Below are 16,746 nucleotides of genomic sequence, written 5' to 3'. Positions count from 1 at the left end.
GCGTAAATGTTTGTGTGAGATCGACTAGTGTGCGATGTAACGAAAAACAAACGAACAAAATAACAATACGTAAATGTTTGTGTGAGATCGACTAGTGTGCGATGTAACGAAAAACAAACGAACAAAATAACAATGCGTAAATGTTTGTGTGAGATCGACTAGTGTGCGATGTAACGAAAAACAAACGAACAAAATAACAATGCGTAAATGTTTGTGTGAGATCGACTAGTGTGCGATGTAACGAAAAACAAACGAACAAAATAACAATGCGTAAATGTTTGTGTGAGATCGACTAGTGTGCGATGTAACGAAAAACAAACGAACAAAATAACAATCCGTAAATGTTTGTGTGAGATCGACTAGTGTGCGATGTAACGAAAAACAAACGAACAAAATAACAATGCGTAAATGTTTGTGTGAGATCGACTAGTGTGCGATGTAACGAAAAACAAACGAACAAAATAACAATGCGTAAATGTTTGTGTGAGATCGACTAGTGTGCGATGTAACGAAAAACAAACGAACAAAATAACAATGCGTAAATGTTTGTGTGAGATGGACTAGTGTGTGATGTAACGAAAAACAAACAAACAAAATAATGCGTAAATGTTTTTGAGTGATCGACTAGTGTGCGATGTAACAAAAAACAAACAAACAAAATAACAATGCGTAAATGTGCGGTTCACCGCAAATATACAAGAAAACAGCAACATTTACTTGCATTATTTATTTATTTATTTTCTAAAATAGCTTCATGCCAGTAGAGAACATTTAATTTACAAACCATTGGTGGCAAAAAGTTAATTTTGGACCTTATGTGTATGTGCGTGTATGTAACTGCATTCTGTGGTCATGTTTCACTGGTGAAAACAAAACCAAACCCATGCAGTTTATACCCATTTCTGCAGTACCACAGACCAACAGCGGGGGGCGCCAAAGCACACTATTACACAGAGAGACAGGAGAGGAGAAAGAGACAGCTCACATCAGAGACGATATATCCATCAGATACACATTCACACACAGGGCAGAAAACAGCTGGAGAAGGACAACTCAAACTGTGGATGAAGAGAGTAAAACGACAGAAAATCAAAGATGTCACCTGGCTCTAAATGAAGGAAAGGAAAGCGCTGATAGAAATAAGCTCTCTGACAGTTCTGGAGCTCTGAGAGAGAGACAGACGTACAGAAGAGGGAGAGGACAGAGGGTCCAACAGGACATGAAGACAACGGATGGATGAAGAAGGGTAGAGACAGAGGAACCGAACACCAGACCAGGCCGGCAGAAGAGACCAAAGAACAAATCCAGTAACAACATTTCAACAACAGCTGATGTGATTGTGAAGACAACAAGGGGACTTGTTCAGACAACTGAAGACTGTAATGTCTTGTGATGAGTTTACATCCATCACTGTTCGGTTTACAAACTCCGTAATGTCCAGTTAGCAATAAAGATTTAGAATAGCTTTAAGTGTGTATTTTTAAGGAACGGTCCACTGAATAAATGCCATGTTTAGTGTTTGATCTAATCTGATCTATCAACTCACCGTCCTTCCACAGCTCTGAAACAAACTTGTCAGTGGATTGATTGAGAAGAGTGGCCACATTATCATTCAGCGGATCCATGTTCTTCATCAGCCACGAGTCTGCCTTATAATCCACCTGACAAACAGTTACGAATGTTTAGAGATCACAAAATGAAACGTTTTACAACTAAGAGCATCTCTGGAGACTATAATCACCTTCCCAGCATAGTGAATGATGCAGAAATCGGCCTCGTCCTTCAGTTTCTTGGGTTTGTGGAATTTGGGGTGTGTTCCCTGCTCCTGAAGAACCTTCTCCACAAAGCTCTTATCCGTGGCTTTGGGAAACCAGCACTCCTCGTCCAGCAGAGCCAGGATACCCGGAGGACTCGCCTGCGGACGCAGAATTCAGGTTAAGAAAGTAGCGTCCAACTGCGCTAACAAAACGTGGTCAATTCTCTGGAAATGTACAGATGGGAATTGTAAGGAATTGAGCAATTCAGAAGCGGATTCGTTAACGATCCTTTAATCCAAACTCTGAGCCACTAACAGGTTTTTCGATGAGGTCGATGCAGGGCTGCAGGTCGAGACCGAAGTCGATGAAGCTCCACTCGATGCCCTCGCGCTGATACTCCTCCTGCTCCAGGATGAACATGGTGTGATTGAAGAGCTGCTGCAGCTTCTCGTTTGTGTAATTAATACACATCTGCTCAAACGAGTTCAGCTGCGGACACAAAGACGAAAACAAACAAATCATTACAGTCAGCGCAGGATTTATGGATAATCTTACTCTTATTATATACACCTCCAATTTCTGGTGTATTTATCAGTTTTCTTATTGAAGGGCTGAACAATAGTGTCCACATATCCCCCAGAAATACATACAATAAGATGTTCAACTGTGACATGATATTCATCTTGAAAAAACTCACATTGCAGGACCCCTAGTTGCACAGAGTACAAGATCAATCTTGGGGATTAAGAATTGATATCGAGATCGTTTAAGTGAACTTTGTGATTTTTACTTGCTTTATTGTGGCAGTAATAAACCTCAGAACTTAAAGGGGCGATAGAGTTATTCAAATGCTAAATGGTCTGCACTTATATAGCGCTTTTTTAAACTTATCGGTATTGAAAGCGCTTTACACTGTGACTCATTCACCCACTAATGGCGGAGAGCTGCTATGTAAGGTGCTAGCCTGCCATTGGGAGCAACTTGGGGTTCAGTGTCTTGCCCAAGGACACTTCGGCATGTGGGCCGGGAATCAAACCACCAACCCTGTGATTAGCGGACAACCCGCTCTACCATTTGAACATTCAAATGTTTGTGACATTAAACTGTATTTGTTATTATTAAGGGAGGTAGCTATAAACATGTCGAACAGTAAGTCGACTTTATTTTTTTATAAATTTTTTTATCCCCTTTTCTCCCAATGTGGAATGCCCAACTCCCACTACTTAAGTAGGTACTCTGTGGCGCGGTCACTCGCCTCAATCCGGGTGGTGGAGGACAAGTCTCAGTTGCCTCTGCTTCTGAGACATCAATCCGTGCATTTTATCACGTGACTCGTTGTGCATGACACCACGGAGACTCACAGCATGTGAAGGCTCATGCTACTCTCCACGATCCACACACAACTCACCACACTGTGACTCTACCCTCCCTAGCAACCGGGCCAATTTGGTTGCTTAGGAGACCTGACTGGAGTGTCTCAGCACGCCCTGGATTCAAACTCATGACTCCAGGGGTGATAGTCAGCGTCAATACTTGCTGAGCATCCCAGGCCCCATTAGTCGACTTTCTAAAATAGTTTGTAATTTCTCAAATTTTGCCAATAGATAGTGCAGATTATAACTTTGCTATAAACGTGTTTAATAAACTTGAACTAACATTCTCCGTAAGATTCTCTTCTAACTATTGCTCTGCCATGAAAGTAATTGATCTGAAGAAGAAAATTGACCGTAAACGATCATTGTCCGCTTCGTTTGAGCATATCCCATTATCTTAAAAGTAAAACTGAAATCTAGAACACTGCTATAATGGCCCCGACACGATTTGGCCTTACTTCAAAGATCTCAAATCCGGCGATGTCCAGGATGCCGATGAATGAAGCGCCCTGACGTTTGGTTTTATCCAGAGCTTTGTTGATACGCATCACCAGCCAGCGGAACATCCTCTCGTAAGTGGCTTTAGCCAACGCTTCCACTGCGAACTCTGCCTGCTCCTGCGTCTGCGCCTTCTGCACATAATCACGACCCACTTTGATCCGGGGCGAGAGGATGGCGCGCGTGAAATCAGTCACATTCATTCCCATCAGATGAGAAACCTTCTGAGCAGCTGTCCGGGAGAAAATCATGTAAAAATAACATGGATAACAGTTCATGAGTAGAACATGAGTTCCTAGTTAAATTCTAGCTCTGTAAGATACTGTATAACATCCCCCTGCTGGTAAAATCATAGTAGCTGGTTTGTTGCTGGTTCAAGGTGGTCTACCTCAAACCACTTTGACCACGATGGTCTATCAAGCCAACCTCGGCCCCATAAACTGGTAGTCCAGTTGATCAACCACATAGACTAACTTGGACCAGCTAATGACCCATTTCTGTTTGTATAAGCCGTCAAAATCATTCTCACCAGTGTCATCAGGCATGGAGGCCTGGTCAGAGTGTCGCTCCTTCTTAAAGGTCATATTACCCAGCTGTAGTACGGACGACACAACCCTCATTAGACCTGCAGGGGGCGCACACAAATCACAGCAACACACACAAAATCAATGAATGCATCTAATGCATGCTGCATATCACACTACTGTCATGTTCAGAGCAGTATCCATTTACCTATCTGTTCATCTTCAGGGATACCCATGATCCTCATGGCCTCCATAGTCTCCACATACATGTCTCTGTCCTGCTGTCCCGGGATAGTCACGTTCCCATTAGACAAGAACCGATAGTTGTTATAGTTCTCCAGACACAGTTCAGCTGTGCAAGAGTGGAAACGAATCAAAACAAAGACACGAAATCATCCATTTCTAAAATGTTCATCAAACCACAATGAGGTCTCATGCTTATTACAATGAATGCAATTTTAGCCATTTAAAAACTCAAAATATTGGGCTGGTTGTTCAAGAAGCACATATAACAACAGTGACCGTTGATACTCACAGCGCAGTTTGTCTCCCGCGCCGGAGAGCATGTAATAAAACAAGTGGAAAGTTCTCTCTTCTTTAGCTTGACGAATAGCACGAGATTTTTCCAACAGGTCTGGATGGCATCAGTCAAAGACAAACAACGGGACAGAGAGCATTGTCCAATCTATTCACACCATTACATTCGAAAAATGCCTAATGCTAGCTGCTACCTTCGAAGGCATCATCCTAACTGAAATGGAACCTCATAGGTTACTAATTTGGAACATTCTATATAGGAAGCAACTCACACTACACAGTATTATACATCTTACTTGCAACTGATTCCAATAGCGCTCGACGTTAGCATGTTGCTACGCTAACAATCCAATACTCTAATAGGAGTACGTAGCTCACGAACATTGGCAAAACAGTCAATTTATAATACAAGTAAACTATTTTATTGATATTTTTCATTATTGAATAAAATGTGGTTAACTTTCCTTGAAGAGACTTTAATATTTTGTACTTGGACATACTGTAATTTAACCACAGTCATTCTTCTTTAAAGTAACTATGTTTTTGTTGCTAATCACAATGCTAATTAACAGTACCGCCGCTCCCTATACGCATACTATGCAGTCTGCGTAGGGCACCAACTCCCTAGGGGGGAACAAGAAAGTCCACCAGCTGCCCTTACTCGCACGTTATACGTTATTCAAGGACCCGAAAGCAGTTGCGAACACAGACGATCGCTTCACGCTCATATTACGTGAACCCCTACCCCACCGGAACACTGCGTAGGGCATCAATTTGGCCAGCAGCTGCCCAGCTAATTAAGGACTACAACTACCAAGAGCATGTGAGCTACATGCTTTACAAAATTGACAACTGTTGTAGTCCTTATTTAGCGACAGGTTAGCAACATACGTTTTTAAAAGACAAAACTGCTACAAAATACATGACTGATTTGTGACTGTGCAATTTACATTTTAGAACAAAAGCGAAAGTGTATTTAAGTCATTTTTACCCAAGATCTTATTTTACTCGTGTTTTGAAAATCCCTGTCCTAAAAAAAAAAAAAAAAAAAAGGAAATACCTGGGGGAACCCATGGTGAAATAGCCATCCGGATTGGTCAAAAAAATGTAACAGCTCTGAAGAGTTCGATGTTAGCATGTTGCTAAGCTAACAATGCAATCCTCTAATAAGCGTAAAAATGCGTAGCTCACAAATATTTGCAAAAACGTTGAATTATGAACATGATTGAACTACACTTATCGATATTTTCCGATATAGAATTAAATAGAGCTTGAAAAAACTGGTTCATTGTATTCCGTTTAAGGATATATGCAATGATATTTAGACTTTTGACCAAACGAGGCACCTAAGAAGGCAGAATAAGGTTACTTTAAAAAGCTGTCTGTGTTGGCAAGTGACTAGGATAAAAACAGAGCTTCTATCAGCTTGCTTTATAGGATACAGGTCTCAATATTGGCTCCAACGATGTATCCGTTGACGTCAAAGTTGATTCTGATGAATTTGCCCTAAAATGTAGAAAATACGGAAGTTGAGTCAGATGCATTTACAGTCAGAATGATGTGCGAAAAGATATAAACAGAGCAAGTCTTACGAATCGCGAAGAGTTGTCGTTCTTCACAGTCTTTGCGTTACCGAACGCCTCAAGGATTGGGTTAGCTTGTAGTAGCTGCTTCTCCAGCTCACCCTGGTGGCCAAACAGAGAAATTGTTTTACTAGTTTGGGTGCATTATAGTGGTTCAAACAAATCACTGACGTAATTTTGAAGAGAGTTGATCATTTTCGATTTTCACTTCCAAAGCAAAGCTCTTAAAATTGTTTGCACACAGAAAAGCTCAAGGCTAATATAACAACATTGCAACCCAAGAACAACACAAAGATAAGCACTTGACCACCACATACATATATAATTTTAAAACATAGCAAGCATGGCTCTTAACATGGCCTCTTAACAGAAGAAAATCCTTCCACCAAAGTGAGCAGCCCATCACCTCTGAAAACAATCATGCTGAAATCACTCAATAATCTACACCACGTTTAGAATAAAAAGTGCTAACACTGAGATACATAAACTTACAGCTTTCACTGACTTCGAAGAAATATTCAGAGTTAAATAAAATGTGCAGAAAATCTGTTGCGTGCCGTTTATTACCACAGAAAATACTTTGAATCTCTTTGTGTGTGTATGAACCAACACGAAACACGTTTACAGTAACACACTTCCAGCATGTGTTCTGGAGGGTTTAAAAGCAGAAACCTGAACAGTGTTTTCGTTAAAGCACTTGTAATTAAGTAATAATGAGGGCTGTCAATTTAACACGTTAATTCAGTGCAATTCATTTGATAGAAGATAATGTGTCATAATGCATAACATTATTAATCATGCCATCGGACAGTAATAAGGAATATTCAACCATCGGAGCAATTCAAGCTTGAAGTATCAGCATGATGCTTTCAGCAGGGGGCAGTAAGCGCACATATAGCTGTACAAACTACAGTAGGTTTTGACACAGCATCGTACTGTGTTTATGAGGACTAGTCCACACTAACATGTTTTCATTTGAAAACGCGTCTTTTTCTCTCCGTTTTGGCCTTCCGTCCGCACCGAGATGGCGTTTTTGTCCGCAAAAACTGAGCTTTTTGAAAACGCACTCCAAAGTGGATACATTTGAAAACTGTGTTTTGGCGTTGTAGTGTGGACTGAGCAAACGGACACTTTGGAAAACGATGACGCATTTTTAGTCATGTGATCTTTTCAACCAAAACAATCAAGATGGCGGCCCGTGTTATAGCGGCACTGTTGTGCCTGATGTTCACTTTCATAGCGTTGTTAAAAAATAAATTTAACTTTGTACAACCATCACGTTGCGTTCCTTCAAAGGCGAAGGGAAGTTCATTCGGAATTGGTGTCCGGCGACGGAACACGAGGACAATTGCGTTTCAGACTGTACATGCAGCGGGGATTTTCCGCATGTGCAGTAACATGATTTAAGCGTTTCAGTGTGGACGAGCAACTTTTGGAAAACGCTAGTGGGGACGCAGAGCGTTTTTAAACAAAAAAGCCATTTTCAAAGTATCCGGATTAATGTAGACGTAGCCGAAGACACTTGAAAAGCTTGTGTCTGATGCATATATTCATAGACGGGTCCTTACGAAAGCCCTTATGAAGAGTGTAACTCGGACAGGCTGACGAATTCAATTGCAATATGTATCGCTGTGTACTGTAGGCTAATGCTAGGCTTGTGTTCAATGAAATGGAAATACACTATATATTACCTTCTAAAGCTAATTTTTCTGCCTCCATGTTTTACGAACTGTAACGTATCCTTGCACGGACATTAAGTGAGGACATATATTTAGTCTGATATATATGTCCTATATCTGATAAAGACTGGATATAACTTTGCACAGACAGAGTCAGTAAGTGATTCTACCACACTAGTCTCTTGTTAAGAGGAGTCGTGTTTCAGTGTAGTTATAAATATACTTTTAAAACACCTGCATATATTTATATGTAAATATTTACATTTTTATGCATCTGGCAGACGCTTTTATCCGAAGCGACTTACAGTGCACTTATTACAGGGACAATCCCCCCGGAGCAACCTGGAGTTAAGTGTCTTACTCAAGGACACAATGGTGGAGACTGTGGGGATCGAACCAGCAACCTTCTGATTACCAGTTATGCGCTTTAGCTCACTACGCCACCACCACTCCATCTATTCACAGCGCTGTAAGTTAGTCAGCTAGGCTTCCACCATAAACACACCAACTGAGGGGCAAATTATTATTTCTGTGGTAATTGACAGCATGTCCCAATTGTTTAACCGGTCCCAATTTTGTTTGGTGTCTTTTACTACTATGTACTTAAGCATTTTGGTACAATGCACAATGTACATATGTGTTGTTGCATTGTACTTCCATTTAAAAGAAACCCTTAAACCTACCTGTACCTCAACAGGAGCAAATGTGATTCTTGCAGAACAACATGTAGTAACTAAATATTCCTTAAATTATCATTATCTTGGCAAATTTATGTTCTAATAATCTAAAGTAAGTTTTCCCCCCTGCAATACCTGTGCAAACGGCTGTAAACGGTTATAAGTGCGAGTCTAATTAAAGTCTTGCAACATCTCAGACACACATGTACACACACACACACACACACACACACACACACACACACACACAGCAAGCGTGCACACAGATGACATTACGCACACACAATCATACAAACAGAACAGATGTCCAACAATCAACCCTGAAACACCAGCATAAAAACAGGTTGATTACTGACAGATGTACCGCCGTATTCACACATGACACCGAGCACATGGACTTTAAAATAATCACACAGCCAACGCACATTCACAGACATCACGCCATAACACCTGACGCTAAACTGAGAGAAGTTCTCTGGATGAACCCGTCAAGAACATGTCCAGGTCAAATCTGCATGCCAATCTCAATTTCTTGATTCTTTCTTTAGATTTTGGAGTGATAAGGACATGCTCTCTTCATGAGGTTCACTCGTCTGGTGTCAGCATCACGTGTCTGAATGCACGTTTGGCTTCGGTTGGCATGACCCGGCAGCTTCAGGGAGAGGACAGCGAGATGGGAATGGGAGATAGAGAGACAGAGAGTAATGACTGGAGAGATAGAGGATGTAACTCACATGTGACAGGACTGAACTGCTCTGTTGATGGAAAACAAAAACACTTCAAATCTAAACTTACACACACACAGACAGTCCTTACTGTGACTCTGAGCCAAATCCAGTGATCGGCCAAAAATCATTAAACTAAACACACATAAAACACTCAAACATGTGGGAAGAATTTGAAGAGAATGCCAAGAAAATACTGAGAAACCATCGATTCTTTTCCCAAATGTATAACATGACTAGGGGTTAGTTAGTGTCCATTTACATTAGTTTCCTTTACAATAAAATGGCAAATATCATGTTGTTTTGTAGTTGGAAACATTTTATGCACCAAAATAAACATCCCATGAAAACCGCTGTTTTTAAGCATGTTATAACGACGATTTATATATATATATATACACACATTAAACTTCAACTTTGGTAACAGGGGTAACCAATTGCAAACCTCATATAAAATAAATTCACGATAGCCAATTTAATATTTAACCTCCTGAGGTGAACAAACAAGATTTTTGGAGAATTTCGAGCTCTGTTATGTCGCCTTATCTTGGAAGGGGAGATAAAAAGAGCACATGTTTTTGGGTTCAGTGAACGTCCCGTTTCATCTACGCCTGACAATCGATTCGCGTTCTGCATTTGAACATAAATGAGGCGTGATATCATCATTGGCTCGTCACATCGCAATGTTGCTCGGCAACCTTAGAATGTTTGTGCCGATGAAATCTCACTCCGCTGTTTCACAACAGAGAATCGCGAGACTCCAGCCCCGGACGCAATACTGTAATACTGTGTTTCAAACAAACCCACAGTCCTCCGTCACGGTTTGATCTGATAAGATGATGTGAAAACAGATAAAATCAGAGTGTAAAAATACTGGATAACGTGAGAACTGACCTGATCTTTCTTGGTCTTGTGAGAGGAGGCGACGTGCGCCAGATATTGAATGACTTTCTTGGTGTTTTCTGTTTTTCCCGCTCCAGATTCACCTCTAAACACACACAAAAGCAGCACACATGAGACGTCGTACAGGTCTTTAACGATCAAAATGCTAAATACACACAGCGCTTGACCATGTGACTCACGTGCACAGAATCGACTGGTCCTCACGATCTGTTGGAAAAGAGAAAGATGAAAATGAATAATTTACACAAAAACACACTTAACATTTCAATGAGATATATTTTATTGTGTGAAGCATGAAATTAAGCAGGATATAATACAATTTTTTCAACCCCATTTCTCCCCAATGTGGAATGGCCAATTCCCACTACTCAAGTAGGTACTCGGTGGTGGTGCGGTTACTCGCCTCAATCCGGGTGGTGGAGGTCAAGTCTCAGTTGCCTCCGCTTCTGAGACGTCAATCCGCGCATCTGATCACATGACTCGTTGTGCATGACACCGCGGAGAATCACAGCATGTGGAGGCTCATGCTACTCTCCACAATCCACACACAACTCACCACACGCCCCATTGAGAGAACCACTAATCACCACCACGAGGAGGTTACCCCATGTGACTCTACCCTCCCTAGCAACCGACCCAATTTGGTTGCTTAGGAGACCTGGCTGGAGTCACTCGCTGAGCTACCCAGGCCCCAATTAATGGGATTTTTCATCATGCTATGATACTATTGGTTCATATTTTTTAGCTCTGCCCACACAGTCTTGGTGACATCAGCAAAACAAAAATGTGGTTTCTGAAGCAGAGAATGTTTATGGAAAGTAAACGGTCGTGAAAACAATCAGGTTTCATAAGACTGGGAATGTTTGTTGATAAGTAAACAGGGTCATTTTTGTCTTTAATGTAAATTAATGTAAGTATTTACTGACAACGTTTCATTTCGTTCAGTTGTAGTTATTATACAATGTGCCAACCAGCTGTGAATATCTCAGGGCGGAAAAGGCGCCATTATCATGTCACCTCAAAATGTCTTAACTTCTTTAGCAGGAAGGGTTACAACCGCAAACAGGAAGTGAATGATCTGGTTTCCTGTGACTAGTACTGGAGAATGAACAATCTGAGAATGAGCCGGTCTTTAACACAGATAAACGCCACAACAGGTCGATCCGAACCCTGACTGCAGCCCTGACACAACAGGATGAGTCATCGGTTGCTCTGGAGGAGTCATTTTCAGAAATATACGACCACTGAATGCCACGATTTACCAATCAGAATCAAATATTCCAGAGAACCATGTGATAAGTTGCAATTCTTACAAAAAACATAAAAAATAGGACTGGGTATTGATACAGATTGCACAATCTGATTTCAATTCACAAGCTCTCGATTTGATTCTATTATGATTTTGATTCGATTTGATTCATTTGTATATATTTCCGATTCACAAACTCTTGCTTTGATTCAGATGTTTTAATGATATATTTACCCAGCCCTACCAAAAACCGTAACATAACTGAATCTAGCAACACTGCATTCTTTGTTGTCTCGCCTAAAGTCTATAACAAAGAGAAACTACAAGGAAAAAGCCGACAGAACATGTATTAACATGCATTTATGTCACACTAGTGAGAATTCTCATGCGATGAAGCAGTTAACGGTGTTCCCTCAGGCTGTCCTGCAGTAATAACGGTGTACGGCAGTCATATGAGAGGCAGGAATCGAGGTCAGGGCTCGCTGCAGGAGAGCTGCAGCTACACAGATGGATTTGAGAGGCCCATTAAATCCTGGGAGGGGGGGGCAAGAGTAAATGAGTTCTCTCAGAGCAGAAATTACTTCTGAACGAGGCTAAAACACTGAACAATGTTTATGAGTCCCAAACGCTACACAGAGAACAGCGTCGTTGCATGGGTGTTTCTTCAATTTCTCGCATTTTTATGTCCCAGGGGTTGTTAAAATTGCCTGAAGTTAAAGAAGCACTGTGTGTGTGTGTGTGTGTGTGTGTGTGTGTGTTTACCCTGCATCATGCTCCTGTAAGCCGTGTCTGTGATGGCGTAGATATGAGGAGGCATCTCGTGTCGTTTCTTGCCCTTGTACATTTCTACGATCTCCTCCGAGTATATGGGCAGGTTCTTATACGGGTTTATCACCACGCAGAACAGACCCGAATATGTCTGCACACAAACAGAGATATTCAATCAATTCATGATTAACTCATTCTCATCGATATACAGAATACACAACATCATCACAAACAGTCTGAATCACACTGCAGCTGGTAGAAGAACATGTGTTTGAGATTATAAGAAACACGGAATCAAAGAAAATCTCCAGCCACCCCCTATGTGACCTTTGACCTCATGATCTCTGTTCTATTTCAGAGTGATATCCATATAATCCACTACTGAATCCCATCTATCACTCTCACTATTGATATGATGATCTGCTCTGGTCTAACTCGGTCTAATCTGGACAAGGTTAATCCAGTTGAGGTGTTTTCGCACTAGAGCGTTTAAACTCCAGTTTGTTTGATGTCAGAGTTCAGTTTGTTTGGTCTGCTGTGAAAGCTGTATTCTGAATTCTTGCGTGCATCAAGAAACCGTAGCTCTCAAATCTCATTCACGGTTGTGCACGGTCAAATCTGGCCCGTCAGAATGCATCGTGCATTGACGTCAATTCTAATTGGTGACAAGATGCACGTTAACCAATGATGTCACTTATGTTACAGTTGACGCAATGCATATTGGGGCTCCAGATTTGAATGTGCATAAGCAAAAATGACACATTAGAGCTTTGGCAGAGGGAAAGATTTAGCAAGTAGTGATTTAACACTGAAACACACAATACTTGTTAGTAGGACTGTCAACAGGGCTGGAAAATTTCCAAGACATTATTTCAGGTGAAGGTATAAATCGACAAGACATACGATTTTTTGTCTTTGACATCGTCTCCTACGTCCACAAGAGGGTGCAACTAATCAACATAAATCATTATGCACCGTTTTACAGATTGTATATTGCAAAGAACATATCTGGCTGTTAACAAATTACAAATATTGATTCAGTTCATATTCTCAAATCTTAATTTAAAACATTTTAACATGGTTCCATGTTAACGTGGTGTTGCGCAGTAGCCTGTACTGGTGCCACAATGAGTTTGCGACTCAAAGTTGTTCCTCTCTTTCTTCATCTCCCCCCATATACCCAACTATTTCCCATCCCTCAGGACCACACTGTTCCTACAGTTTCCTGTTGAGAGAAAACAGCACTGAACTATTTCAGAGAGTTTGCATGTGTGCGTCCAAGAAAGTTTTGTACACATTACTCACGAACAGCCATCAACAGACTCACTCTGATCCAAACAAACCATTTTTAACATATAACGTAATACGTAATCCTGGAATATTGGGAACATTTATTTCAGGTCCTTGTTCTCCAAACAAACTTACTCTTATTAAATAACCTTGAGGGAGGAAAAAAAAAAAGTATTGTATAGAGCGCAACAGTTCCCGCCGACTTTTTCAGCAATCTTGGTTCCAGAAGTATTTTTCCCAGTTCATTTCTCCATAGGGATTTCATCAAATCCTTAATTAACGAGTTGTAAGCCATGAACCAAACCAACCAGCTCTGAAGTGCATCCCGTGTCTTAATGAAGTGCAATCCCATGAAGCATTATGAATGCACTAATTGAATTAAAAACAATGGAAGAGTGTAAAACTATTGGTTTAAATTTGTTAATTACAAGTATAGAAAACAATACATTTAATAGAAGGTTCATTTCTAAATATTCAGATATACGAATACAACAGACACAGTGCGACATGGAAGTGGCCGGACGCCAGTGGTTGACGCTCTGGGTTACCCGGTACCAGAAGGTCAGGGGTTCAAGCCCCAGAATCCCACTGTTGGGCCCTTGAGCCAGGCCTTGACCCTATTTGCTCCAGGGGCGCCGTATCATGGCTGACCTTGCATTCTGACCCCAGCTTAGGATATGTGAAAACAAACCCATTTCACTGTGTATATGCATAAATGTATGTATAATATGTGACCAAAATAAAGGCTTCTACATACCGTCCATTAACAACCTCAGAGCTCACGGTAGGTCTGTCTTTAAAGGCTTATAAATTCTCGTTAATCAATTAATCAGAATCAGCGCTATCTGACTTCTGTTTGACCGTTCTGAGCGTGTGTGTGTGTGTGTGTGTTTTGCGTTAACTCACGTAAATGAGTCCGGAGTAGTATCTCTCCTTCAGGTTGTGCAGTACGGACGCCTCGTTCAGGCAGGTGAGTTCGGCCATGTCTTCCACCTTACTGAACTTGGGAGGATTCATCTTCTGGATGTCATCTTTATTCACCCGCATCTTCTTCCCCGAGTCGGCCAGCTCCACCATGACCTCATCGCCGAGTTCCTCTCTCACCGAGCCCGTCTCGAACCCCAGACGCTCGGACGGAACCCACACCAGCTTTTTCGTGGCCCAGTCGGCCTGCGCCAGCGGGTTATTCACCACATTACGATCCACGTACAAGAAACGGTCAGCGTCCGACATGTTTGCTGAAGAGAGAGAAGAAGAGAGTCAGAGGAGTCGATTTATACATTACGAATGTATACAAAACAATGACTTAAATACACCTTTACTACGATCAACATGTTGACCATTTCTGAAGTCAAAAACGTCTAAGTGGTGAAATCGTCTGGAGACACATTTTATTAAAAGCTGAAATTCTTGAACAAAATGTTTCTTTGGCTCATGTAGTTTCCTGCAACGATTTCAGGGGGAAATTGGGAGTAATTTGTGTAACCAAATACTTTGCTGGCAGACAGTATTAGGCTATCAAATGAGCCAAAATGCAATGGGTGGGGAACCATTCCACACAATTCTGTAAACCCATATGACTCATAGTCATAGTTATCAGATGGCAAAGACCTCTGATGTGTCTGTGTTTACCTTCCAAACAAACACCATCTTAAATCTGATACATCAGAAGAAACCTGTAATTAACACTGAAGATTGTTTCCTTACATCGCCCACCCGCCCGTCTTACACAACTCCTGAGGAATGCTGCGTCTGTAAAACACTGCTTACATCAGCAGATCGTAAAAAACCCTGAACACCGTTATGGTGAGATCTCGCTTTCTGCCACAATGCTCTTGTCCGTCCTCCAAAGAGACGGTGCGGTTTCAGACGCACACAGTTGTGGAGATGAACATCGTATGAGAGATGTGTCCTTTTAAAAGCGGCCGAGCCAAGCACAGCATTGATTTTACTGTTCAGAGACAATGTTTAAGCAATGTTTAAGCAGTGTCATACAACAGTAGCTCTCAACTGGTGGGTCATGATCCAAAAACAGGTCTGTTCTCTTCGATGTGTAATTCAAATAAAATGCTAATAACTCAAGAACCGGTTTTCAATTCCAATTTCTTTTGTTGTTGTTGTCAAATGTTTTGCATCCAATCCAACTCAAGTTCATGCATCATTTGGTAGAAGCTTGTGAAATTGAACCGATGTCATCATGGACATCAACTAACCAATACAAGGTCAAAGAAAATCCCATCCAGACTATGTTAAATTCACTGGCATTGAGGATAAAAATAGGTTACGACGACTATAATGTTTTTTTGTGTAGTGAATTTTGGGTTACTGAGAGCAAGAAACCATTGAAATTCAATTTTGTCTAGTTAAACATTTTGGCACAGTGTTGAGTTGCCACTTGATGTCCAATATATATAATCTGGGTTTGTTCTTCAAATCGTGTGGCGTATAATGACAGCAATTGGTGGTAAGGGACTCGACGGGCAGGTGAACTCATGCAAGGTGGCGTAAGCGCAGCTGAACAGCCCAAATACATTTAGAAACCTTTTCCGACACAAATACCAAAGTTAATACAGTCAGTGTTTTCATAAGCGTTGTGAACTGAGACTTGTAAGTGGATACAATGACACCTGGGACGGAGAGGTTTGGCGACTTTGGTGTGTGCACATGTTAAGTTTGTACATTTGTACAGAGACTTCATCTCTAAAAGAAATAAATCGTGCCAAAAAATTACCCCATAAAATGACTAATGGCGCGTTCACATACAACACGTAACGAGCGTTTCGCATGGCGCGATTACATAGTCAATGCAAAGATGCGAACAGATGAGAATTTGCACCGGGCGGCACGGATGAAACATATGGCGCGACTCGAACACGCAAAATCGCATGACGCGTTATCGCGAAAGCCTATCAGCATTGAGATTGTCTGGATGTCACTGACGTACTGACACAGTAGCAGAAGAAATCTGAATAAAATAATGGTTGTAGCGGTGTGTGGGCACCCGGAATTGTATGACACAACGTCACACATGTACAGAGACCGGACGAAAAAAGACATCGCTTGGAGGAAAGTGAGCGAGGAAGTTGGACGACCCGGTAAGTTCTGAAAATATGCACTTGTACTTGATTCCAGCTATTGGTTGCACTTGACCATGAACCAAGTCATAGAAGCCCCTCCCCCTGC

At 41.3% G+C, this 16,746-nt stretch overlaps 1 protein-coding gene across 2 annotated transcripts in view; it reads right to left on the bottom strand.

Moving 5' to 3' along the window:
* The window catches only part of LOC127648268 (myosin-9-like), a 51,757-nt gene that overhangs the window by 14,373 nt on the left and 20,638 nt on the right, over positions 1-16,746 (bottom strand). The window contains exons 2-15 of one of the 2 annotated variants that reach the window (XM_052132855.1): positions 14,470-14,801; positions 12,268-12,424; positions 10,436-10,463; positions 10,248-10,341; positions 9,363-9,383; positions 6,282-6,374; positions 6,132-6,195; positions 4,688-4,786; positions 4,361-4,504; positions 4,158-4,253; positions 3,589-3,860; positions 2,073-2,246; positions 1,742-1,915; positions 1,547-1,661 (exon numbers count right to left, since the gene is read on the bottom strand). In XM_052132855.1, the coding sequence (XP_051988815.1) occupies positions 1,547-1,661; positions 1,742-1,915; positions 2,073-2,246; positions 3,589-3,860; positions 4,158-4,253; positions 4,361-4,504; positions 4,688-4,786; positions 6,132-6,195; positions 6,282-6,374; positions 9,363-9,383; positions 10,248-10,341; positions 10,436-10,463; positions 12,268-12,424; positions 14,470-14,796 (1,858 nt within the window). In that variant the 5' untranslated portion in view covers positions 14,797-14,801. The remainder of the gene's footprint in view (positions 1-1,546; positions 1,662-1,741; positions 1,916-2,072; positions 2,247-3,588; positions 3,861-4,157; positions 4,254-4,360; positions 4,505-4,687; positions 4,787-6,131; positions 6,196-6,281; positions 6,375-9,362; positions 9,384-10,247; positions 10,342-10,435; positions 10,464-12,267; positions 12,425-14,469; positions 14,802-16,746) is intronic. The other variant, XM_052132856.1, reaches the window with a different exon arrangement.

Source organism: Xyrauchen texanus, chromosome 8 (genome assembly GCF_025860055.1).
Source record: "Xyrauchen texanus isolate HMW12.3.18 chromosome 8, RBS_HiC_50CHRs, whole genome shotgun sequence".
Lineage (NCBI taxonomy): Eukaryota > Metazoa > Chordata > Actinopteri > Cypriniformes > Catostomidae > Xyrauchen > Xyrauchen texanus.
Note: the sequence above shows the minus strand (reverse complement) of the source record. Positions and strands in the feature narration are given on the sequence as shown.